Source organism: Bos grunniens, chromosome 17 (assembly GCF_055505025.1).
Source record: "Bos grunniens cultivar Pamir isolate PY7600 chromosome 17, Bosgru_T2T1.0, whole genome shotgun sequence".
Lineage (NCBI taxonomy): Eukaryota > Metazoa > Chordata > Mammalia > Artiodactyla > Bovidae > Bos > Bos grunniens.
In genome coordinates this window covers 16,794,943-16,822,248 of record NC_141181.1, presented here as the reverse complement: position 1 = coordinate 16,822,248, position 27,306 = coordinate 16,794,943, and the positions used below count along the sequence as shown (strand labels likewise).

Genomic DNA, 27,306 nt, shown 5'->3' with positions numbered 1-27,306 from the left:
ACACTCAGAAGTTCAGTGTAGGAAAGAAAAGGCAAGTTGTTGAATTAACAGAATTCAGCACATTCCAGCTCAGGATAAAAAAAAAAAGGAAAATTGTGAGTGAAATGATGAACTGTGTTTTAAAAGCTGGGGAAGAAAAGAGTATACTGATACCGAGAAAAGAGAAGGATGGAGCAATTCCAAGTCTTCATTAGGGACAATTGAGAGAGTTAACTATATAGGAGGTTGGATGGTTAAACGTTTGAATTTTGGATTTCAGTGGTTCCACCTGATGACAAGTCCTCCTGAACAGTCATGACAGTGGGTGTCCGTCTTAGAGCAGAGATGATGGCTACTGGAGATGAAAGCCAGAACCCAAGAGGACAGGTCTTCCATTTAGATGTTCATGCGACTTCGGGTGATGGCCAAAGTTGGAACCAAAGATTTTCATCAGTAAGGACAGAGTAACACAAAGCAACAAGGAAGGATGAAAAGTGGCATGGCTACATAAAAAGGAGGAGGGATTATCCGAGTAGGTCACTGGGGAGCAAGGGGACAGACCCTAAGCTCCTAACCAAGACATAAAGGAAGTGTGGAAAAATAAGCCATCTTCACTTTAAAGCAAGCAGCCTCTGGGAGGGAGAGGATGTTATGTCTCAGCTAAAGACAGGAAGAGCACACTGGAGATCTAGAATGTGGAAGAATTTATTCACAAAAGACTGGAATTCCAGAGGCCAGTGGAAACAAAGGAGGGTAGTACAGAACTTCACGGGCGACTAAAGGTCCAGCTTGTGCAGCAAACATGAAAAGTGGTTGTGCGAGAACAAAAAAGTTTCCAGAAAAACTAAGCAAGCTGATCCAGTACCAGGTTGTGAGTCTCTTTTTCCTTTTAGATTTTTCTCTTCCTTTAGCGTTCTCCTTTTCTGAAAACTTGAAATTGATGGCTCCTTTCCCAACCACTTTCCTCCTACTGTTCCCTCCTTTTTCCTCATCGCCCAGGTTCTCTGCACGGCATTGGGAGCCCCGCCGCCCGCGGGAGGGGCAGGGACGGGGCGGAGCGAACAGAAGTGGGCGGGCCCTCCTCTATCGACGTGTAGCCGTAAGGACGCTGCTGACGTCAGAGGACGTCCGGTCCGGCTCCTAGTATCTGTAAGCGCTTCTGTCCGCGTTTCTCCGGGCTTAGTAGCATTTTCTCCTAGGGTTGTGGTTCGCGCGTTGGAGCTGCTGCCGCCGCGGCCGGCTTCACGCCATTCCCTGCCCCTCGGCCCCGGAGTGAGTCCGGCCTCCCCGCGAGGGTGAGCGAGGTCCGCCCGGAGCGCGCGCGAGGGAGGGTGCCCCGCGGGCGGGGACGGCGATCGGTTTCCCCAGCCGCGTGGCACGGCCGCCTAGTCTCGCCTGGACGCCCCCTTCACCTCCGGCCCTCCTGCTGCAGGCTTTGCCTCCCAAGCCGCAGTGACACCCCCCCCCCCCACCTCCCCAACCCCGGGGCTGTTTCTTCATTTCACGACACGGGCCACGTCCTGAAGAAGGGGGAACCTTCCTGGAGAAGGGCTTAATACCATATAAAACCGAGAACAGAATTCACTTTTTAAGTTTACAAAACAAACTGGAGGCGTAAAAATGAGGCTCAGCTTTCCCAGCGGATTCACCCCTGGGAACGCAGAAAATTTCACCCGAGGAACACCTTGTGATTATTTCCGGAGCTTATTTGGCAAGGGCAGTACACGTTTTTTCACTTTGTGTATCTTGTCACTTTAAATATTGGAAGGGTGACCTAGTGGACTTGGATGTTACTCCACATCACCACCCACTAAACCTCTTGGCCTGCTTTGTCCATACTTTCAAGGCTTAACTAACCACCACACGGTTTATTGATTGGGCATTCCAGCGTTAGAGTTGAAACCCAGAAAGTAGAAAAACTTTGAGTGACTTTTAGTCCTGTTCCAGGCACAAGCTGGTGTGTGATTTTTGCGGTGCTGTAATGAGAAATAAAAATGTCGAGGTGTGCTTTCTTAGAACTCTTTCCCTCTATCATGGACACGACTCCGCTTTCTTTGAATAAGAATATTTTTGACTTCATGGAGGTGTTTGTCAGTCCGCCGTGAAACTTGAAACCATGCTTGCAAGTTTCGGATTTGTAGATCTTGGATAGAGCCTAGAAGGCTCAGTTTGTACTTTTATAGATTTCCAGATAATTTTTGAGAACCACTCTTAGAAAAGACTGTTTTTAAAAAGTATATGTAGTTTGAAGAATACTAGGAACTTTAAGTTTCTATTTCAAAGCAAGCATGTGGACTTGTTTGTGTATCTCTCCAGTTATTAAGTGCTTAATTTATGCCCAAAGGGCTGGGAGGCAAAGCTTGTCAAAAAAGATAGACCTGGAATTTTCAGGGAACTTGTGGTCTTCAGATGGGATAAAAAGCCAAATAAAAATGTGTTATTTAGTCAAAATCTTGTTTTTTATAAGTGTGGTGGTTCTTTCAACTACCTGATAAAAGCCAGTTTTAAAGTCCTTATTTTGATGTGTGGTAAGCACATACTCTTAAATTTGAAGTTAAAATTACATGCTCACTGCAGGTAAAAGTGTAAGGAAAGGCAGCTTTCAAGGAGTCAAATTGATTCTGATGCCTTTAATCTTTTTTCAGAAAGGATAGTTTGGCTTTTAGTTGATGTCATTTGACATGACTATTGGATGTTTTATCTAGGTATTATGTGGGAGAAATTAGACCTGAAGTCTTGGCAGCATCAGGTTATCTGAATATATAGCTTAAAAAGTGAAATAAACTGGGTAAATAATACATTCCTAATAGTTTTTTTCACTTGGTACAAAGTAATTTTTAAAGGATATTGTGTAACATCAAAGAAACTTCTCTGTGGGAAAGGAAACCATTTTGGCTGTTAGGATAAATCTTTTGATGTTTACATTTTTTAGAACTGTTTGATAATACAAATAAGTGCTTTGTTTTTTTTTAAAGCCATCTATTTTATTTGGAATGATGTATGCTTAATGTTTCATAAAGGCTTAAAATGTGCTTAACCATCAAAATGGCAGAGTTGAGTTTAAAATTTAATGAGAATTAGAGCATTTCATTCTTCTGCTCCTTAGTTTCTTTAAAACAGCAAACACAACAAGGCAATTATATCTTCTCTGCTTGCTTGTGTAGAAAGAAGGGAAAATGCCTAAAAAAAAGACTGGTGCAAGGAAGAAGGCAGAGAACCGCCGGGAACGGGAAAAACAGCTAAGAGCATCAAGAAGCACCATAGATTTAGCTAAACATCCATGCAATGCGTCAATGGTAATGGGTTTTTTGGTTCTTAGTTGAAAAACTATGTAAATCTGTGTTAAAGGCATGTCTGTTGTTTTCATTAACGCCTAATAGCAGTTGAGTTCTGTTTGATTGTGTTGTTTATAAAACCTGTCATATTGTCTTGGCTACTATTGTATTGATCAAGAATACATAGTAGGAACTGTGTGACATTTTCCAGCCTCTCTAACCTAGTACACGTTCCTCAATTTGTCCTATTAATTAGAGCCTTTTCCCTACATGTCATCATTACCTCATCCCTTCCTTGGCCCACGTTTTCTCTGCGTTGTCCACAAACTCGGGTTTGCACGCCTCTCTGCTTTTTCTCTTCCCATTCCTTTTTATGTGTACTTTTGTTTCATCAAACATTTATGAAATGCGTAATATGACTTAATTCCTCAAATGTTTATTGTGTACCTGCTCTGGTATTTTAGGCACTATGGAGGATACATAGATAAATGACACAGTCTCTGTTTCCACAAGCTGAGGGCTCAGTTGTTTTCTGTATTACCTAATGTTTATAAATGACAGAAATCCAAGTTAAGTAACTTCAGGGAGAAATAGAGTTGATTGAATGAATAATAGACTAACTTGTGTGGTTGGAAGGTCAAGGATGTAGCTGGGATGCAGAAACAGCTGGAACCTGGAACAACTTCTAGTTCTGTCCCTTTCTTTTATTTAGTTCCATTTTCTCAGGTTGTTGTTTTTCGTTTGAGTTCATAACCACTGGGTTTATAGCTTGCATGTTACATCACACATTGTCCTGAGAGAGGGGAAGCGCTCTGATAGGTTGGGCGTGGGTGGGTGTCCATCCCGGGGATAACCGACATTTATGACTGGGTTGGGGGGTGAGCGGGAGCAAGGTTACATTGTATAATTAGGACAGTGGGGACTCCCTTCTCTGTGCCAGGGTCATTTCTAGAGAAGGAAGACAAAGGAAGATATGACTCATCCATAAATATATGCAGTGAGGGCTAGACTTTGGTAAGTGCTGCAGAAAAGGTACAATTGGGACTAAGGTATATTAGGAGTAAAAGTTGGTAAAAGATGAATTTTGGGCTGGGGTTCGGTTCATAGAGGAGGTGGGATCATCACCAGAGCTTGCAGCAAGTAAAGGAGTGAGGAGGGACTTTTCAGGGAGACATATTAGAATAAGTAAGGCAGGGAAAAGAAAGAATCCAAGATATATTTTGAGAACAACCGGCAAATAGTGGTTTGAATCTAAAGAGAAGAGGCCAGCGAAGTTTGAAAAGTGGCTAGAGGCCAGACTGTGGAGTTCTTAGTACCATTTTCAGAATTCTGGATTTTCTGTGAGCTTCAACATTTTGTGTTCTCTACTGTTTCTTGTACCATTCTGTATTATTTTTCTGATTCCTTAAAAAAAAAAAAAAATTCAAAACACAGACCACTACTGTTTTTAGCCTCTTTTGTGAAAATGCCGCTTCTTTCTCTAGTGTGGTATGCCCAATAGCATACCTTTGTTATTAAAGTATGTGTAAATGCTGGTACACATGGGCTTTTGAGCAAGTGTCCCTTACATTTTAACATGAAAAATAGGATATTCTTTATAACACAAGTAACTACGCAATTTTCATTCGGTAGAAAGATTGATGTTATGTTTTTATATCTTACAGGAATGTGACAAGTGTCAGAGGTAAATTTTATTTGTTTTTCTATCTTTTTTCTATCTATATGCAATAACATAGACGGACCTTTTACCTGATATTGACTATATTTAAAAATTTTCTTTTACATGACAAGGCGGCAGAAGAATAGAGCATTTTGCTACTTTTGTAATTCTGTACAGAAGTTACCAATTTGTGCACAGTGTGGTAAGTATATGGTAAAAATGCATGCCTTTTCTTTTACTAAAAATTTAGTTGGTATTTATTTAGTTTGAACCTGTGGGTTCATCTTTATCATTTACAGTAATGTTATGCTTACTGTTAATAAGATAACATAAAATGTTATTTGGCCTACCAGAAAACTATCGCGTCTTGGTTTTATCTCTTTGATGTCACGCTGGAAAAATAATTAAGATACAGTTTAGGTACCATGTATGTTGTTTTAAACATGAAAAGATTAAATTTCAGACTCATAAGATTTGGTGATCCTGAACTTTTCTTCACGCTGTTTTAGTCTCGTCGGTATCTTTTGTTTACTCTCCTAGCTTGATTCTTGCTGGTAACTGCCTGCAGTATGTTGGTTAGACCACTGAACGTGATTTTATCGAACGTTTACCTGGTGCTGGTTTTTGTGATCACTTGTTTTCTTATTTGGTTCTCAGTGTATGATTCTTGAGTTTCCTCACATGTATTTCCAAGTAAGTGGAATAGAGATCCTAAGCCATGTACTTCATGGATTTTTATTCAGAGTGAATGATTATTCAGAATAAAACTAAATAGTAGTTCACAGAACAGCAAGGTTGATGTTTCCCAAATAGCCTTCCACAGGGCACTTGGTATATTAATAGGTACTCTTCAAGCAGTGCATACATTTGAGACGTACTGCGTGTTTCCCTCACTGCCATCGGGGAGAATTCTGTTACATATGTGTATGTTTAAGATTCTGTAGACCTCCAGTAAGGAAGCCTGATTAACTGTATTCACTCCAGAAGCACCCCCAAACTTTTGTTTAAACACAGGTTCCCCTTGGGTTATGGGATGGTAGTTTCAGGTGAAACAGAGGTTGAGCTTTGCTCATCTAAATGTGTTTATGCATGGTAACGTCGCAGACAGTTAGGAAGGCTTAGGGCCACACCTCTGAATATTTCCAGTGTGTTCCAGCTTCCAAAGACGTCCTTGAAGTCTGTAATTAATGGAAAAGAGAACACTAGCCTAGATAAACCCATCATCTGCTGGTTTTTATATCTTTATTCACAAAAGACAAATGGATGTGGAATGCAGAAATATAATAGATTGTGGAGAAGACGGAGACACAGTCTCGCGAGGCCCTTCGCCTGTTTTCGGCGTCTGTAGTGCTGTGCGTGGGTGCATCTCCTGCTCACCAGTTCTTGCCCTTAGTGTTGGACATGGAACAGTTGGGGTGCTGCTGCCTCTCATTTCCAGTTTCTCTTTCTTCCCATTTCCTCTTGTCTAGCTTGGTTTCCTGGGTAATCCGGGTAATGGAAAATCGAGAGTCTTCTGTTTCTTCCGTGTTCCACTTTGTGGTGGCTTAGATGTGTGACTAGTATGTCACCATTAATCCCCTCATGGCATGTGATAAATGAATTTCCTGATAGTGTTTCAGATTGCTAATTCACTGCTAGATCAGAGCTCTTGTGGCTGTATTGTGATTTTTTGCTTTATCACTGTGTTCTTGAGTTTTTGTGCTCACTTGGGCACTATTTGACAATTCTTTTGGAAGAATGCTTACCTGGGAGCTATGTTTATAAATTTTTAACTATGGATAAACATACACAATTAACTAAGTAATTGGAATAGTTATTTTATATTTGGTTTGAGATGTTCTATGGAAAGAAGCAGTCCCTTCAAGTCAGACTGCCTTTATTATGAATTATAAAATGTGTGTATTACTCTGAAATCTCAATTCATCTGAAAACTCAAAAAATTCACAAGGTTTTAAACTGTTCTAGTGATGATTAGATAAGAAGGCATAACCTTTAATTTCTGGTTTTACTACAAACATGAAGTAGTATGTAAATTCCTAATCTGAAAAGATCTGACTCTGTTAAGATCTCAGTTATATCCATTTTCTTTTTTCAGTTACGTAAGCAGTAAACAGTGCTAGTCTCTATTTTCAAATTATTTCCATAGGAACTTGGGCTAGATAAAAAGAGGAATTAGTGAATATTTCCATGGACCACTTTGTAAGACTAATAGTGAAAATTCATTTCTTTGCTAGGGAAAACAAAGTGCATGATGAAGTCTTCAGACTGTGTCATAAAGCATGCTGGTGTCTACAGTACTGGCCTTGCCATGGTGGTAAGCTTCTTGTCATATCTTTTAGACCAGTAGATGTCCAAGGAGATGAGAAGGCATTCTTACCAATATGCAGTTATTTTTCCCCAAATGGTATTGCTTTGTCCCTTGGTTCAGTTAGTCTGGAGTTATCTGGATTATCTGGCATGTTTTTGTAGGATTTTCACTCATTCTCCACTTGTTTTTGACTACTTCCTTCTTTTCTTACTGGGAAATGTACAGACAGCTTCCTTCTTGCTTACTGGGAAATGTACAAGGAATGGAAACTCATCTCATATGGACCCAAACAACAATTCATTTGTCAGTGGGGCCTTTTTAATGTGTCTTAATTAGACCTCAGCAATATATTATTCCCACATTGCAGGCAGATTCTTTACTGTGAGCCCCCAAGGAAGCCCTTTCTATATTAAAAGTTCTGCTAAATTAAGACCCAAGCTTTTGGTTGAATAAGCAACCTAAGTTCCAAAACAACCTACGATTAATTGTATTTTTAAAGCTTTACATTTCAAAAAAGAGTACGTAGTTAACAGAGTTTTGCTCTTCACTACATAGAGACATAATGTACTTCGTTGCATGTAGTTATCCTTCATGACATGTAGAATTTTCAAAGGAAGTTCATTGTTTTAAATAATAAACACAGTTGTGTCCTGTGATGCCTTTTGCTCTTTTTTCACTAAAAGATGTTATCCTTTTGACCCTTCTTACCTTATTCTGTTGTATTAATTTATGCTCAGTTCCAAATGTCAGTCCATGAGGAATATAATATTTAAAGTAGAACATAAGTAATAATTTTCCAGGAACACATAATTTTTCATCATAAAGTAGACCTTTACATTTTTCATGCGTGCATGTCTTGCAGAAGTAAGAGCCAGAATTATAATCATCTTGTGAAAATTCGTCTTTAAGTATAGGATTGTCAGTGTTGCCTTTATTCAGAAACTGTTATAATCTTCCTTGGTATGTCTAGATTTATCAAATTACTACTTTTTTAATTCACTGAATTGTGTGAGTGTGAATGATCTCTTATATAAAGAATACATTTAAGTAGAATCATGCATTGTTAACTCTGAGTCCTAGAACAGAGATTTTCTGGCCATTTTCTATTTGCCAGTTAAGATTCCCTCTCCCTTCACCCTTCTCCACCCTGATTTGTCATGGGAGCCTGACCTGTGTGTGTGAACTGGATTGGTGACTTTCTTATGGCTTTTTTTTTTGGTTTCAGCCCATGGAGGGGCTGACGAGGGGAGGAAATTATGACCTGGGTGTTTATTCTTCGAGCTTTCTCCCTACCATGTTGTCCTGGTTTCCTTTATTTGAATAGGTGGTCCTCTCCATACGGCTCTCTCTTGTGGTTCTAGAACCTTCTTCTTCCCCTTGCCTGTATCCCTTCAGGTCTAGGGGATATGTGTATCATCCCTTGATGGCTTTTTATACCCTTCCCTGTTATTTGTGAATTATCTCTTTAAACTCCCCTGGATCACCCAGGTGAGTGTGTCATCTTTCTTCTGAGTTAACATTCGAGGATTTGTTATCCACACTGGTAATCTACTTTTACAAGTCCAAAACATTCTTCCTATTTGCCCTTTACCACTTTTGTTACAGAGCCTTGAATTGTATTGAATGCGACACTGAACATTGAGGTTCAGAAGACCTGGATTTAAATCACAGCTCCTCTCTAATGTGGCTCTGGAACTTGCATCATGTCCCTGTCCCTCCTCACCTGTAAAGAAAACCCCATTTAGTCCCATTTTCTGAAGAGTCTTTCTAGCTCTTAGTGTCCTGTAGATGTCATTGTGTCATTGAAAGGCATAGTCTTACAGTCTCACCTTGATAGAGGATTGGAGTCTTATTACCTTGTCGTTTAGTAACTTATTTTACTTTAGTTTTTTTCTACAAAGAAATATATTAATGATTTACACAGTAATGATTTAATGTGCTGTGTGTGTGTGTTCAGTCACTCAGTCATGTCTGACACTTTGCGACCTCATGGACTGTAGTTTGCCAGGCTCCTCTGTCCTTGGGATGTTTCAGGCAAGAATACTGGAGTGGGTTGCTGTTTCCTACTCCAGGGGATCTTCCCAATGCAGGGATCAAACCTGCATCTCCTATGTCTCCTGCATTGGTAGGCAGACTCTTTATCCACTGAGCCACTGGGGATTTAAAACATAAGTTGCTTTAAAAGAAAAAAGATGCTGGCAGCAATCTAACATTTTCTCTCTGTTATTCTACAAAAGTTATATGATTATTTTATAAATTACACAGATAAGGATCTTTCTTAAGTCAGAAACGGAGAAGGCAATGGCACCCCACTCCAGTACTCTTGCTTGGAAAATCCCATGGATGGAGAAGCCTGTTAGGCTGCAATCCATGGGGTCCTAAGAGTCGGAAACAACTGAGCGACTTCACTTTCACTTTTCACTTTCATGCATTGGAGAAGAAAATGGCAACCCACTCCAGTGTTCTTGCCTGGAGAATCCCAGGGACCGGGGAGCCTGGTGGGCTGCCATCTATGGGGTCGCACAGAGTCGGACAGGACTGAAGTGACTTAGCATAGCATAGGTTAGAAATGTTAATATTTGAAAAAGTTCAGTTTAGCTAATAGAATTGCTATAGGACAGGAATGTTTGAATTGTGGGCTCTAGACTTCATTTAATTTAAAAGCAGTTTGATGATTGTCCACTCTTTGACTTATTTTAATGATTAATGTTAGAGTACGTGTATAGTTTCCCTCTTGCTTCTTTTTCTTTGGATTTGTAGCCCAGATTTGTATATTGTAAATAGCTATTGGTGAAGAAGTTGGATCTTCAGGGAACCTTGTTTAATTTTGGGTTAGAGAAAGCAGTCCATTTTTAAATGCAGCCACTCATCACTGAACGTTGATGAATGGCTGAATGCGTATAATTTTGGTGATAACTTTTGCTTAAATAATGGTTGTAGCCAGTCAGGTGGCAGATTAATTTTTTGTGTTCTTTTGTTGCAGGGTGCAATATGTGACTTCTGCGAAGCTTGGGTCTGTCATGGTAGGAAGTGTCTCAGCACACACGCCTGTGCCTGCCCGCTTACCGATGCTGAGTGTGTGGAATGTGAACGGGGTGTGTGGGACCATGGTGAGTGGTTATGTACAAGTGATGAGCTTTGTTGGAAGTGAAGGATGACCTTGAAACATTCTAGATGCTCTAGTTTGATTTTTCTTTTTACAGGATACTCTCAGTCCTAAGTATTGGCACTGTTTCCATTATCAGTTTAGTTCAACCTCCAAGCCACAGACTGGTACCTCCTGTCAGATCAGGAGCTTGAGATTGGAAATAAAGCACACAATAAATGGAATGTGCTTGAATCATCCTGAAACCATTCCCCCACGTCCCCAAACCTGTCCCTGGTGCCGGTAAAGGTTGGGGACCAGGTAAACTTTAGTTGGAAAAAGGATTTATACATACCAACATTAAGAGGCAGTGCTAGGATTGTCTACCGAGGCAAGTAGGGAGGGGAGTACGTACTGGAGAGGAAGTATCTCTTAGCATTGCGCGTTATGTTGGGAGCTAGGATATAGTGGGAGTTCACTCTTTTGGTTCAGTTGGTTAGTTTTCTTTGTAGCTTTTACCAGAACAAAAATTGCTATGCTATGTTGGTATACATCTGAGATAATTTGCCATCTTTTCTGAGCAGTTTTATAGATGAGAATTTTTTAAATTAAACTTTTATTATATTTACATTTGTGGGTTTTGTTCTTTAATCCAATAGGAGGCAGAATTTTCAGTTGTTCTTTTTGCCATAACTTTCTCTGTGAAGATGATCAGTTTGAACATCAAGCCAGCTGCCAGGTTTTAGAAGCGGAAACATTTAAATGTAAGTTTTTAATATATTACATGTTCTTTATACCTAAGATTCTTAATAGTGTAAGTGTTAAACTTACTGGAAAAGGAATCTGGTTTTTGATATGGCCTCTTATGGACTGTAATTTAATTCAGTATCTGTTTTCTGTTTCTAGAAAAAATTCAGAACACATATAGTCCATTGTTTTCCAACAGTGGTTCCAGTGGCATTTTGGTTGGGTCAGTTCTTCATTTTGTGGGATTGATCAGGCATTGCAGGGCTCGTAGCAGTCCTGATCCTGAGTACCAAATGGCGTTTTCACTTCCAAGTTATTATGATAACTAGCCCCTCTCCCCCACCCTATTTTCAGATGTCCCCTATTTTCGAATGTCCCCAAATAAGTGATTCAACCCCTAGTTTGTTCCTGCTTTTGGTTCCAGTGATTCTTAGACAGGAGTCTGCATTGGAAACACCTGTGGAGGTTTTTAGAAAATGGAGGTACCCAATCCTCATCCTTGGAGATTTTAAGTCTGTGGTGGGGGCCAGGCATCTGTATTTAGCCTGTACCCATAACTCTCATGTATATTCCAGTTTGAGAACCGGTGTTACTGATGGGTTAATGTATCATTTTTACAGATAAGATTGTATTGTATTCTTACTCTGTTAATTTCTCAAAAGCTCGTTTTAGATTCAAACATTGATTTTTTAAAATTTAAATTTATTGTAATTGGAGGCTAATTACTTTACAATATTATATTGGTTCTGCCACACATCATCATGAATCCGCCACGGGCGTACACGTGTTCCCCATCCTGAACCCCCCTCCCACCTCCCTCCCTGTACCATCCCTCCAGGTCATCCCAGTGCACCAGCCACAAGGATCCTGTATCGAACCTGGACTGGCGATTCGTTTCTTATATGATATTATACATGTTTCCATGACATTCCCCCAAATCATCCCACCCTCTCCCTCTCCCACAGAGTCCAAAAGACTGTTCTATACTTCTGTATCTCTTTTGCTATCTCGCATACAGGGTTATTGTACTTGATTTCTTATGGGCCATATGTTTTGGGGCAAATTATCAAATCTTTCTAAACCTGAGTTTTGTTATGTTTTAAAAGGAAGATGCTAATTTTTTCCAAGAGTTAACTGAGAAGAGAATCCATATGAAGCATCAGGACGGTACCCTTTCTAAGGGTACTTAGAAAGCCCTTAGTAAATAGTAGACACCATTGTAGGAAAGGCTGAAATTCCAGGTTCACTCTCATGAATTTGGTTCTTGTTCTGCTATAAAATGTTAATCCTTACACTCATCTATAACATCTATAAATACAAAGTTGGTAAGTCATCAGTCCAAACACATATGTAATTCTCACAGTATTTATAAAGAAAATGTCAAAAGATTAAAGGAACATGTCAAAGTAGTTAGCATTTTTGAGCTGTTCCTAGACTTGTGCAGAATGTGTAATATAAAAATTGAAATATTTTATTTGAAACTTGGGAGCTTTATGTATTTTATAGTATTTAAACCCAAAGACAGGCAACTTTGAGTGATAAAGTTTTAGTGACTTGGTAAAAGACAAAGGAAAAATAAAGATACTGAATAGTGGAAGGGATTTTAATATAAATCTGTTACCATGTCTTTGATATCTCATATTGAAGTCATTCTCATTTCAGATTCATAGGTTTCTTTGGCTTAGTGTAATTTATCCTCTTTCTTTACTTTTTTCATTGCTTTATTTTTTCTTTGTCATTCTTCCTTTGCCAGTTGCCATTCACTGCTTGAAATATTTGCTCTGAAATACTGCCCTAATCATACACATAAGCCCCAAAGATAGTTTGTTTCTACTCCCTTACTGGTCTTATCTCATCATTTTTGGATTTAAACTTTTAACTATGAATGGGAAATTATGGGAATTCTTTAAAATACTTATTTTACTTGCATAACCAGTGGGAAGAATGTCTTGAGGGAAAAAAAAATCCCCGCACATGTGTGTACTCTGCCTTTATTTTTTCAAATAATGAAAATGGCCTGGGGGCCTCCAATTTAAGTGGCTTATTATCAGTAGTCTTTGATGTATCCAAACCTGCTTTCTTTTAAAATGCTCTGAAGACGTAGAAATAGATTTAAAAAGAAAACCATTCCCCAGTCTAAAACTAGGAAAGTCACAACATTTTTTAGAATCTGGAAGAAATGCATTTTTAAATATAAACTCAAGATTTTAATTCTTAGGGAGAAAAATTAACAGGACAGAGAACTGGAGTGCCTGTGTGCGGGGCTGAGGTAATTAGCAGAAGACTGGCAGGGCCACGTCCCACCAGAATGGTTTGGGTTCCCAAGAGGTGAAGGTGAGGGTGCAGTAGACAACAATGAATTTCTTAGAATTGTGTCTTTGTGGCATGTCAAAAGCTCAGCTGGCGGGGATGGGAAAAGGGTATATTGAGAAACGCTTGGTGCACAGGGAAGTTGGGTTAGGCACTTTGTACTTGCAGTGTGTGTCTGGTTCTGTATTTGAAAGGGATTTACAGCGTATGGGCTTCCCTGGTGGCTCAATGGTAAAGAATCTACCTGCCAAACAGGAGACAGGTTCGATCCCTGGGGTGGGAAGATCCCCTAGAGAAGGAAATGGCAACCCACTCCAGTACTCTTCCCTGGGAAATCCCATGGACAGGGAAGCCTGGTGGGCAACAGTCCATGGGGTCTCAAGAGAGTCAGACACTACTGAGCGGCTAAGCAATAATCCTTATTTTGACTGAATGAAGACTGAACCTAAGAATTCTGGACATATCTTTAAGTAGAGATGATTGAGATTTCAAGCTTTTTTCTCCACAGACTGAAACAATATAGTTATTATAGGAGTAGTTTGATATGCTTATATGTATCTAACATTTGGTGAGTACTCAGTTGATTTTTTGGAGAAGGCAGTGGCAACCCACTCCAGTACTCTTGCCTGGAAAATCCCATGGATGGAGGAGCCTGGTAGGTTGCAGTCCATGGGGTCGCTAAGAGTCGGACAGGACTGAACGACTTCACTTTCACTTTTCACTTTCATGCATTGGAGAAGGAAATGGTAACCCACTCCAGTGTTCTTGCCTGGAGAATCCCAGGGATGGGGGAGCCTTGTGGGCTGCCGTCTATGGGGTCGCACAGAGTCGGACACGACTGAAGCGACTTAGCAGCAGCCGCAGCAGCAGTTGATTTTTACTTTTACTGTTAGCATTTAGGACAAGTAACACAAATCCATCTGAATTAGTGGTGTTACTGTGGAAGGAAGAGGGGGGTTGGACAGAAACAATAATAATACACATAATTGAGAAATCATCCTTGAGTTTTTTAAAAAATAACTCCCTGGTCCAGATTGAAAAAGCTTCCCATGACCCAGGCAAACTTAAGTAAAAGAATCCCCAAGTTAGAAGTATCTGGTCAAATATTTGAATTATAAAGATAAAATTCCTTTTGTTTACTTTTCTTTTTTCAAGACCTCTGAGTAAATTGAAAATTAATAGTTTATACTGTATCAGGGTAAGGCTTAGTTTATTTTCTTGTTCCTATATATCTCAGTTATTTTTGTCGTCCATATTTTGACATACTCAATATATGCCAGACATTTTGGCTGTTCCAAAATATTTGCACTTCAGTGTAGATTTTTTTGCATTAATTGTAGATAATGACCAAAATTAATGTGGCTTACTGACTAAAATAGAAAATATTTTGGGATTTTTCCATTTGTTTTCCTGCCCCCTTGAACATTATTTTCTCTTCACAGTCATGCTTTTCCACCTGAAGTATCTATTCTCATATCAGAAGTTTGCAAAAAATGGCAATAGCCTATACCACCAGGAGATAATGTATATTAATGGAGATGCTATTCTTTTAAAAATAGAAACATTATATCATTAAGGGAAGAGTCTAGCCAGTGTCATGGGGAAAAAAAGATGTTTTACCATTTCAGGTTTTAAAATATCACTAATGACGTTTGCCATCTCCTAGTTTTGGAGGAATGGAAGGAGATTAGAGGATAATTAGAGTTGTAATAGTGAAAGAATGCTGGGGATGTGCAGTTGCTGGCTTCCTTCCCTCTGGCTGGCAATTCCATCTCATTTTTTTGTTTCCTCAAAGTTATGAGACAAAAAAAATGTTGATAGTTAATCTAAGATAAGACAGCACAAATATAAATCTGTGGAAAATAATGTTTTCATTCCAAATTTGAATCTGGATATTATGTACTTTCCCCACAGGTGTTTCATGCAATCGGCTTGGTCAGCATTCCTGTCTCCGTTGTAAGGTATACTTTTATATTTTTTAGTCTTAGATTTGTTTCTAATCCCCATATATTCCCACCAGCCCTTAGAATATTTTTAGTTGTAATAAATCTATAAGGGTCCTTAAACATTATGTGTGGGTTTGCCTGGTGTCTCAATAGTAAAAGAATCCTCCTGAAATGTAGGAGATGCAGGTTCAATCCCTAGGTTGGGAAGATCCCCTGGAGGAGGGCATGACAACCCACTCCAGTATTCTTGCCTGGAGAATCCCATGGACAGAGGAGCCTGGTGGGCTACAGTCTATAGGGTCACAAAAAGTCAGACACAAATGAAGCAATTTAGCATACATGCCTGCAAACATTATGTAGTTTAATTCTTTTATTGTAGAGACTGTGAATGAAGTTGAGACAGCTTAGAGACGTTTCAGAACTCATCCAGCTGGCGTGTGTTGACTTGACACTAGTGTGCGGGTCTCCTGAATCTTAGCTCAGTGTTTTCATACCTTATATTTGTGGAGAACATTCTGACCCAAATGATGGGAGTGTATTTTATGTCAAAATGGACTTGCTTGGTAGAGTTTGAGGAAAGTGAAGATTTCCATAATGTTCTGCTTCCTTACACCTTGTCTCCAACATTTCCATTTACTGAACAGATGTACCCTGATTCGCTTCGTCTCAGAGTAATTTCTCTGGTTCTTATTAATACTTCTAGTCGTATCTCTTCTCTCCCAACTCGTCTCCAAGTTGGTCTATGCTGTTCCCTCTGCCTTAGACAACTCTTCCACTCGCGCTTACCCTGTTGCATCCCCATTCTCCATATCTTAGATCTCAGCTAAGACAGCACGTCTCCTGGAAGGCTTTCCCGAATCCCTGATCTGGCTTGGCGCTCCTCCTGCGCTCTTGCCTTTCAGTGCATAGTGTCGTGTAACTGCATCTCCACTTGTATGTGTCCCCAGTTAGACGGTATGCCCTGTGTGGATAGATGAGCTGTTCACCATTATGTCATCAGCGTCTTTGTGAATACTCATATTCATGAAGAAATGTGTCTGCATGTCACACCCTGTGTATACTTTATGCCATGTGTTTAGGTCATAGTTCAGAAGAGTTCTGGCAGAGAACTTTTCCTTGAAGGGATTGAAATCAAGAATGTTACCAGTCCCAACAAAACTCATCTTCGCCTGAACAAAGTATATGTTTAAATTTCCTTGATATATTGAGTGATGGACCAGAAAGAAGGCTGAGCACTGAAGAACTGATGCTTTCTAATTGTTCCAGAAAAACAGAGTTCCAGACTTTATATTTTTTGGCTCCATGCATGGTGACTCCATGCATGGTGACTGCAGCCATGAATACCAGAAAAAGAGAGTTCCAGAAAAACATCTACTTCTGCTTTATTGACTATGCCAAAGCCTTTGACTGTGTGGATCACAACAAACTGTGGAAATTCTTAAAGAGATGGAAATACCAGACCACCTTACCTGCCTCCTGAGAAATCTGTATGCAGGTCAAGAAGCAACAGTTGGAACAGGACGTGGAGCAACAGACTGGTTCCAAATCAGGAAAGGAGTATATCAAGGCTGTATATTGACACCCTGCTTGTTTAACTTATATGCAGAGTACATCATGAGAAGTGCTGGCCCGCATGAAGCACAAGCTGGAATCAGGATTGCCGGGAGAAATATCAATAACCTCAGATATGCAGATGACACCACCCTTATGGCAGAAAGTGAAGAATTAAAGAGCCTCTTGATGAAAGTGAAAGAGGAGAGTGAAAAAGTTGGCTTAAAACTCAATGTTCAGAAAACTAAGATCATGGCATCTGGTCCCATCATTTCATGGCAAATAGATGGGGAAATAATGGAAAGAGTGAGAGACTTTATTTTTTTGTGCTCCAAAATCACTGCAGGTGGTGACTGCAGCCATGAAATTAAAAGACATTTACTCCTTGGAAGAAAAGTTATGACCAACCTAGACATCATATTAAAATGCAGAGACATTACTTTGCCAACTAAGGTCCATCTAGTCAAAACTATGATTTTTCCAGTAGTCATTATGGATGAGAGAGTTGGACTATAAAGAAAGATGAGCACTGAAGAATTGATGCTTTTGAACTGTGATGTTGGAGAAGACTCTTGAGAGTCCCTTGGACTGCAAGGAGATCAAACCCAAGTGAATCCTAAAGGATATCAGTCCTGAATATTCACTGGAAGGACTGGTGCTGAAGCTGAAACTCCAATATTTTGGCCACCTGATGTGAAGAACTGACTCACTGGTAAAGACCCTGATGCTGGGAAAGATTGAAGGTGGGAGGAGAAGGGGATGACAGAGGATGAGATGGTTGGACATCATCACCGACTTGATGGACATGAGTATGAGCAAGCTCTGGGAGTTGGTGATGGACAGGAAAGCTTGGCGTCCTGCAGTCCATAGGGTTACAAAGAGTTGGACATGACTGAGTGACTGAGCTGAATTGTGGTTCCCAAGAAGACTCTTAAGAATCTCTTGGACAGCAAGGAAATCAAACCAATCAATTCTAAAGGAAATCAACCCTGACTATTCATTGGAAGGACTGATGCTGAAGCTGAAGCTCTAGAACTTTGGTCACCTTATGCAAAGGGCCAAGTCCATTGGAAAAGACCCGCATGGTGGCAAAGATTGAGGGCAAGAGGAGAAGAGGGTGACAGAGGATGCAGTGGTTGGATGGCATCACCAACTTAGTGGACCTGAGTTTGAGCAAACTCCAGGGGATAGTGAAGGACAGGACAGCCTGGTGTGGCGGCAGTCATAAGGTTGCAACTAGTCAGACATGACATAGCGACTGAACAACAAAACACTGAGTGATGTCTTCATGTATTTTTTGAGTTACTTATTTAACTTCCTAATTTTTTTTTCTCCTATATAGGCTTGTTTCTGTGATGATCATACAAGGAGCAAGGTGTTTAAGCAAGAAAAAGGAAAACAGCCTCCGTGCCCTAAATGTGGACATGAAACTCAGGAAACTAAGGATCTTAGCATGTCAAGTAAGGCTTTTCTTAAAATAACACTGGAGTGATTTTGCTTTAATGCATAGACAAGATTTGTTTCTTTTTTTCCTTTTTCTATTTTTGTTTTTGCCTTTTCTTCATATTTGAGAAGATGAACGTGTTTTCCTAAGCAAATGGAATTTTGTAGCCTTGGAAAATTGTGGGTAAAAATTTTCAATTTAACATAAGAAATTTAACATCATTCACTTCAATATTTGGCATTTGCTTCAGTTAATGACATAGTGAATACTGAAATTTAAGACCAAAAAGAGTGATTTGTCTGTTTTTGCTCGGGCTTCCTTGTTAAATAATTGTTTAGTAATAAATCCTTAATATTCAAGTTCTGGTAATCTTCGGTACTTGGAAGTTGGAATTCATTGTGAAGCTATTCTTAGGTGTCTGATATTTGAGCAGCAGTGCTTATTATGTTATACGCTGCTACTGTAGGAAATTGTTTTATGGTCTAATGTGATTTTTCCATGAAGGGATGCAGCTACTATACCGTGCTTACAATAACGCAGCTCACAATTTTGTTAAAGAGAATTTGACTCTTTACCAAGCATATCAGAACAGAACCATAATTCTAAATGACTCTGACCGTACTTTGTTTAATCAGAGATACAGTTACGCAGTGAGGTGAGACACAATTTTTTGCACTAAACTTTGCTAGTAAGGCAGAAGAAATGAGAGGCTTTATTTTCTAGGATATCTGAATTACAAAATAGTTCTTTTGAGAAGAACATAATGACATGAAATTAAGTGTTCTATAATTTGAAAATACACTTTTAATTAATCAAACAAAGGCCTTTTAGACCTTAATGTTCCTTATTTAATGTATGTATCTAGAATGCCGTTCTTATCTTGTTTTCCAACTTTGTCTAGATTGAATGAAACGACACAGTCGTGTTTATCATTTGTTTTATATGACGTGTATGTAGACTGTGAGTAGGATATAACCGATTGTTTTTTCTGAGGTCTCCTTCTTTTTAAAGTTTTATTTATGTGTTGCCGCGCAGGTTCTTCTCTACTAGAGGGCACTGCTCTCTAGTGCGGTACGCAGGCTTCTCGTAGCAGTGGCTTCTCGTTGCAGAGTATGGGTTTCAGTAGTTGCAGCACATGGGCTCAGTATTTGTGGAGCACGGACTTAGTTGCTCCGTGGCATGTGGGATTTTCCCAGGTCAGGGATCGAACTCACGTCTCCTGTATTGGCAGGTGGATGCTTTACCACTGAGCCTCCAGGGAAGCCCTGAGGTCTTCTTTCTTTCGAGTTAAATTTTAAGTGACTAAATAAGGCAAATGTGACTGACTTTTGCATTTGAGAATAAGAAGCAGATAGTCAGGTTCACATAATTTTATGTGCTGTAGAGGATTTGGAGGATTTAATCAAACGCCATGTACATATCTGTGTTTTGTAGCACGTTCCCTGAAATTTGGCAGGCAAACTGGAGGTGAAGAGGGAGATGGAGCTTCTGGGTATGATGCCTATTGGAAGAACCTTGCATCTGATAAGTACGCTGGTGCTAGCTACCATGATGAGGAAGAAGATGAGTACGAAGCAGAGGATGACGAAGAGGAAGAAGATGAAGGTGGAAAAGATTCAGATGCTGAGTCATCAGATTTGTTTACTAATTTGAATTTAGGAAGGACCTATGCCAGTGGCTATGCTCACTATGAGGAACAAGAGAACTAGGACAGCTGCTTGCCCTTTGATGACCTTGTCTTAGGAGCTGGGATCTGTGTGCTTGATGAATCATGTGTGAATGTTCAAAAGTATTATACATATTGTTACTTAGCCTTGTGCAGAGACTAGTCACATTTATTGGGACAAGGAGTAGGGCATAGCATTTTAATAGGAACTGATAATCAGGCTTCTAACATACGAACAATGAATTTCAAATGTAATATGATCGATCTAAGCAATTGAAGCATCATGGATTGGATTTTTACTGATTTCTGTAATCTAGTAGGTTTGCCAATTAAATACACATATAGGATAAAGGAATAGGATGATAATATATTTGTTTGAAATGAAATTGCTGTTTTTATTAAAAAACTGCTTATAAAATCATTTTGTCTGATTTTGTAAAATGTAATGGGTAAAATGAATTATTGTATTTTTTCTTATTTGTCCATAGGATTAAAGTCAGATGTTATATGCTAAATTTTCATTAAATAGTCATGTTATCTTAAGTCATTATATGTATGTTTCAGCCATTGACTCATTCAGTTCTTTCTTCACTGTGTGTCCTGAACAATACCTGTTATTTATGCTTAAATGTATGGACAAAGGTGACCATATAGCCATTTTTCAGAGACACAGAATCAGTATTATCACAAAGATGTTTAACCCAGGAAATTTGATTTCTCTTTGAATAAATCTAGTATCTCACTTATATACTTTTGACATTTAATTTCTTATTCACACTGTTTTAAACCTATTTTGGAAAGCATTCCAAAAGTTTTGTATAAATGGTGTCATTTTTTATCTAATATGTGAGATATAGGTATCAGAAATGTATAGTGTGGGGTGGACACAAAGTGATTCAGCTGGACCCTGTCATTCATGGTGGGTGGGGAATGGTTGCAGTTTACACTGATGATGCATGGGGATGGTATGATAGAAAGGAATGCAGTATTGGACTGGCTGGGATTTGAGAATCTGGAGAAAACTGAGCCTTGAGGATAACAGGGTCCGATGGCTATTACCGAGCCACTGTTACTCCATAGAACTGTAATGAACAGCTGAGGGCAATAACTGGCACCAGAAAACCAGGTGTGGCAAGCCAGAGATCCTCTAGATGCATGTGGAAAAGCTTCCATCTCTTGTAGCAGGAGAACTGAGAACACTGAGGACCAAACCAGGACCTAGTAGTCCGAATGGATAAACTTAAAAGACAGCTGTCAATCAAGGCAGGTCTATTTTGCAACGGTCAAAGGACTGGGAAAACTGAGGACTCCGACAAGTGGGATGGCGACGTCTGAGTGAATGCTGCTGAACGTTTGCCCTCACTAGGTTCCTGAGCTTCGTGAGCCTGCAGTCACAGCCCACGTCTCTGTTAAGGGCAGGCAGCCCTAACCCACTCCCAAGCTGGCTGGTGATGCACAGGTCTCTTTCCCCAGGCAACCTGTCCCCGCTTCAGGGCCTGCCCTGTGTCCATGCCACGAGACCTAGAACAAGGGGTGAGCAGCTGTAATTAGGGTTAAGCAAAACTCAGCCAGGGAGAGGCTGGGCCTGATGTGACAGGAGACAGACTGTACCCCAAGGGAGCTGCAAGAATTGGCCTGTATGTATTGGGTGAAACAAGAGGAGAATGCTTAGGACTGGAAGCTGAAGGTATTGACTAGGAGGGGGAGAACTTGATAATAGCACCCACATTGGGTCTTTGGGTTGAAAAATAAGCTATCTTAATAGGATTTGACATCCTGGTTAGGATCCCAGGAGATGTGAACTCACTATTAGGGTGGCTTCTAGAAACATGGAAAAAGCAGTGGCCAATTCTGAACAAAGTTGAGTGACCACTGGTGGAGGAAAGCATGAAAAAACAGGAAACAATATGCCAGAATGGATAGGTTTCTCTTTGGATGATTATGTTCCGTAGAAAGGCCATAAAGACATGGGCTGATAGGGGCACAAGGGCCCCTAAAAAGTTTGGTGGTAACTCTGGAGGCTACAGCTAACAGTAGAAACAAACTATGGTAGAGGAAATCAATCCTGAATATTTGTTGGAAGGACTGACGCTGAAGCTGAAGCTCTAGTACTTTGGCCACCTGATGCAAAGAGCCGACTGATTAGAAAAGACCTTGATGGTGGGAAAGATTGAGGGCAGGAAGAGAAGGGGGTGACAGAATGAGATTGTTGGATGGCATCACTGGCTCAATGGACACGAGTTTGAGCAAACTCTGGGAGATAGTGAAGAACAGGAAAGACCGGCATGCTGCAGTCTATGGGATCGCAAAGAGGCAGACACGACTTAGTGACTGAACAACAACATCTGGAAAACTTAGCTTGCTGACGGCAGCGGGTGACAAGACCCAGAAACAGTGGCTTGTGGCAGTACCTATTTGCCGAAAGTCAATGTGGCCACAGTTACGGTAACGAGGACCAAGGTGGGAGAGGGCATACACAGACACACGAGGAAGAAGGCCATGTGAAGACGGAGGCAGAGATTGAGCTACAAGCTAAGGAATGCTGAGAATTGCTGGCAACCACCGGAAGCTCAGAAACTTGGAGCAGGTTCCCTCGAGGGCCTCCAGGAGGAACACTGCCAACACCTTGATTTCTGGCTTCTGGCATTCTCTCTGTGAGAGAATGCATCTCTGTTGTTTTAAGCCACCGAGTTTGTGGTCATTTGTTACAGCAGCCCTGGACAAACGCCGTGGGAACCAAATGCAGAAGCAGGAATTGTCATCTTTCCCAGATTCACTGGGGAACATCTTGCTTCCTGTCTCAGTGACTCTGGGGATCTGATGACCCCAGTCCATGGGTTCTCAAAGAGTCGGACACAACTTAGCGGCTAAACAACAAAGGTCACCACAGCATTGAGTAGAGTTCCCTGTGGTATACAGTTTGTTCTCATTAGTTACCTATTTTATGCATAGTATCAATAGTGTATATATGTCAGTCCCAATCTCCCAGTGTGATGGGGACAGAGGAATCTGGGTGCAATCTAGGGGATTTGCTTGAATTTTCAAGGTGTTCCTTGGCCCACTTGGGATTGTAAATAGACGTGGCAAAGCACCCCAGCCCAGGAAGGGTATGGTGACTAGATCCCTGGGGGATAATGGTCTGGGTCATTCCACCAGCTAAGCCACTGAGACCAGCAGAGGTAGTCGCAGTCAATCTGCTTCTGGGTCGGACTCTGCTGCAGAGCTGCCTGGGCGGAATCCAGTCCTTCCTGGGGCACAGCATGAATCTGGTGACTGAGTGACTTGACTGGCTATTTTGACTCAGTATGACTCAATCATGACAAATAGGTGTTAAACTAATATCCATATAAAAACTAGCAGCTGACATTGTGGGGGTAAATATGTTTTCCTCCTCTGAATTTTGGTCATGTGTTGCAAACTCTTTGCTGGAATATTGTATCAATGTGTGTGAGGGTGACCTTTGTAAGTCACCTACAAGCTTCTGCTCATGCAGAATGTATTAGTCCAATTCAGGAAGTGAACAGATCATACCGCAGGCACACCTGTGCTTTACAGGATGACCCCAGCTACTTAGTTTGGCTAATGGGAACACTTCAAAGGATGCAACTTAATATATTCTTCATCATACTTTGTAGAATCAGACATAGTATAATGATAAATTAGACATACTAAAATATTCTTAGTAAAGAATCAGAACACAACATATGTAGGGGCCAGAGGGTTTCTGATAGAGTCTGTGTGTGAGGGCAGAAGAATGTGCTAAGTGCAATTTGCTTATTTTCCCAAGCTACACTGAGAGGCTTAGTGTAAAGCTGCAAGCCTTTCCAGATTCTCGGTTCTTTCTCCTCCTCTCAGAGTATCTGCTGGGCTCCACCACAGTCCCTCCCCTTCCCTGAGCAGCGGGCAGTAAATTGGCATTTGCTGGCAGTAAGCTAGGGCAAATGTAAGGTTCATCTTATTAGTTTCTCATCTTGTAGGGATCACCATACCCTTTATTACCTAATATCCTGTGTCTTGATAACTGTTATTTCATGTATTTTGTCCCTGTTTTTTTTTCCGAGGTGGGGGAGTATCCTGGTCTCTGCTTCTGCATTCTGCCTGTGGTGTTGTCATAATCTATATATTTAACTCCATAGAAACTTGTTCTCCAGAGCTGACTGTTCTTTGACATATTTTCCATCCACATTTATAGGGATTCTGTTACTATTTTTAATCTATCAAAGAACAAAGGGAGGAAAAAAATCTCCTCATAGTACTGTGCATGTCTATTCCTAACTCTATTAACTTGGTTGTATTAATAATCTCACCTTTACAAAATTCTTGACAGGTTTCCATTAGTAAAACAATAATAATTCTTACTACCAACTTTACATTTAGGCAATGTGTTTCAAAATTATATTGATTTCAGGTTTAATATAAATATGTTTTTACTTGTCAGGAGAAATCATGACAACCAGTGACTGTTGTTTTTATTTTTTTTAAAAAATTTTGGCTTTGCCACTTGGCATGTGGAATCTCAGATCCCTGACTAGGGAATCTTAACCTTGGACTGCCAGGGAAGTCCTCATTATTTTTATCTTTTAAAAAATGTTTGGAAGTTACATTTTCATATTCATAGAAGAAAAGTCCTAAGGCTAACGTGGTGAGAATCCTGTAGTTTTGATGCTGTTGAGGGAGCATTTTGTTATTAATTTCTATACCCTGAAAAGTTAAGCATCTGTGTCTTCATGGTGGTGGAGAGAATAGGATAAATAGAAAAGCAGTGCTCTGCAGATCTATAGCAGGTTTACAAGTTAGAAAGAACCCTAAGTGTCATCAAGTTTAGTTTCCCACTCTGTTCAGGAGTCTTCTGTAGATAGTTAATGTTTATCTCAAACTATGATCCAAATAGGGAAAGGAGTACGTCAAGGCTGTTTATTGTCACCCTGCTTATTTAACTTATATGCAGAGTACATCATGAGAAACGCTGGGCTGGAAGAAGCACAAGCTGGAATCAAGATTGCTGGGAGAAATATCAATAACCTCAGATATGCAGATGACACCACCCTTATGGCAGAAAGTGAAGAGGAACTCAAAAGCCTCTTGATGAAAGTGAAAGAGGAGAGTGAAAAAGTTGGCTTAAAGCTCAACATTCAGAAAACGAAGATCATGGCATCCGGTCCCATCACTTCATGGCAAATAGATGGGGAAACAGTGGAAACGGTGTCAGACTATTTTTTTGGGCTCCAAAATCACTGCAGATGGTGATTGCAGCCATGAAGTTAAAAGACACTTACTCCTTGGAAGGAAAGTTATGACCAATGTAGACAGCATATTAAAAAGCAGAGACATTACTTTGTCAACAAAGGTCCATCTAGTCAAGGCTATGGTTTTTCCAGTGGTCATGTATGGATGTGAGAGTTGGACTATAAAGAAAGCTGAGCACAGAAGAAGGATGCTTTGAACTGTGGTGTTGGAGAACACTCTTGAGGGTCCCTTGGACTGCAAGGAGATCCAACTAGTCCATCCTAAAGGAGATCAGTCCTGGGTGTTCATTGGAAGGACTGATGTTGAAGCTGAAACTCCAATACTTTGGCCACCTGGTGTGAAGAGCTGACTCATTGGAAAAGACCCTGATGCTGGGAAAGATTGAGGGCAGGAGGAGAAGGGGATAACAGAGGATGAGATGGTTGGATGGCATCACTGACTCAATGGACATGAGTTTGGGTGGACTTTGGGAGTTGGTGATGGACAGGGAGGCCTGGCGTGCTGTAGTTCATGGGGTCACAAAGAGTCGGACACGACTGAGGGACTGAACTGAACTGAACTGATTGCAAAACTGCTTTTTTTTTTTGAACTGCATATAGTTATGTCTATAGCTTAATAGGAAATGAGTATTATCATACAGAATAAAGTTAATCATCTGTACCTGAGACTTAAATAGATAGGATCATGGGATCCTGACTCATGCATAGAGTTTTAGATTTTTGGCATCATTAAAAGTCTGTCTTAGTGCCGTAGGCAGAATAATGGCTTCCCGAAAAAGTCCACATGGTAATCCCAGGAAACTGAATATGTTATGTTACATTGCAAAGAGGAATTAAAGGAGCAAATGGAATTATGTTTGCTAACCAGCTGATCTTAAAATATGGAGATTATTTTGTGTTGCTTGGATGGGCCTAATGTAATCACCAAGATTCTTAAACTTGAGGAGGGGGCAGAAGAAAAGGTTTTGGTGATGGGGAAAAAAAATCAGGTCTCCCTTGATGTCTTTGATACTGAGGAAGGAGACTACAAGCCAAGGAGTATGAGAAGCCTCTAGAATTGGAAAAGGCAGGGAACTGAATTCTCCCCGGGAACCTTCAGAAAGGAGCACAGCCTCACCAACACCTTCAGTTTAGCCCGACGAGTGTCAGATAACTCACCTACAGAACTGCCAGGTAACAACTTTCCACTGTTTTAAGCCACTAAACTTGCTATAGTTTTGTTACAGCAGCAATAGGAAAGAAACAGTCATTCCCAAAACTTTAAATGAAAGTGTTAATTTAACACTTTGGCCTGTTTCTATAAATTAGAATCAAAAATATTTTTGCATAGAATAGTTTGTATTTCCAAACAAAACTGAAATACTCCCAGAGTTTACTGGGAAGTAATTATTAGATTAAGCCACAGGTTAGACGCAGAAATTCTAGCGATGCAACCCCTCAAAAAAGAGAAAATAGAGGGCGGCAAACATCTTCTACAATATCAGCACATTGTCTGAGAGCGTTTACATTCATGAAGAAATTGAAAGCTGACTCCTGAATCTATACTTTTTGAGATACTCTTGCCAGGCTGCAATGAAAACCAAAGATGCTAAATTACTGAGACTGGCAGTCATCATGGCTGTCATATTTGGTCTCTGGAGTTCTTTATTCAGTATTGCCTATGAGGTTTTTGTAGACCAATGAGGGCTAAGTCATTAATGAAATTTCAAAATGAGCTCATTCTAAACATTAGGAAAGTAAGATTTTTATTACAGTACAACTTTCTTGGGCTAGATTTATGTTGAAAATCCCATACTTGAGTTCTTATAAGAAAATGTACAGAAAGAAGAGAAATGGTCTGTGGCTGTTTTTCATATTCGAGACCTTGCACAGCCCTGAGAATGCAACTGTGGACTCTGATGAGTCCATGGGATGGACTAGTTATAAGGGCATAGCTATTTTTATGTAAAGTCTATTTGCTTAACACAGGTGTAAAATACAGAGTAAAAATAGCTGTAGACTCAACATAGCTCATGCAACTGTGAAGCAAAAACATTTTTTGCATAGTTAATTCCAGGAAATGATTACCATATACGAGAACCGAAGCTCA

The 27,306-nt window shown here is 40.2% G+C and overlaps 1 protein-coding gene across 3 annotated transcripts; it reads left to right on the top strand.

Moving 5' to 3' along the window:
* The first annotated feature begins 1,098 nt into the window (after positions 1-1,098).
* Positions 1,099-20,717, top strand: NOAZFP (nucleolar atypical zinc finger). 3 transcript variants are annotated; one of them, XM_086346603.1, is made up of 10 exons: positions 1,099-1,128; positions 3,144-3,275; positions 4,919-4,938; positions 5,046-5,116; positions 7,149-7,228; positions 10,206-10,332; positions 10,967-11,071; positions 15,279-15,325; positions 18,204-18,321; positions 19,740-20,717. In XM_086346603.1, the coding sequence occupies exons 2-10, from the start codon at positions 3,156-3,158 to the stop codon at positions 20,012-20,014; spliced, it is 963 nt and encodes a 320-aa protein (XP_086202729.1). In that variant the 5' UTR covers positions 1,099-1,128; positions 3,144-3,155; the 3' UTR covers positions 20,015-20,717. The 3 variants fall into 3 exon arrangements, with proteins under 3 accessions (XP_086202729.1, XP_086202727.1, XP_086202728.1); XM_086346601.1 differs by having other exon boundaries at positions 1,099-1,274; XM_086346602.1 differs by having other exon boundaries at positions 1,099-1,283.
* The last annotated feature ends 6,589 nt before the right edge of the window (positions 20,718-27,306 follow it).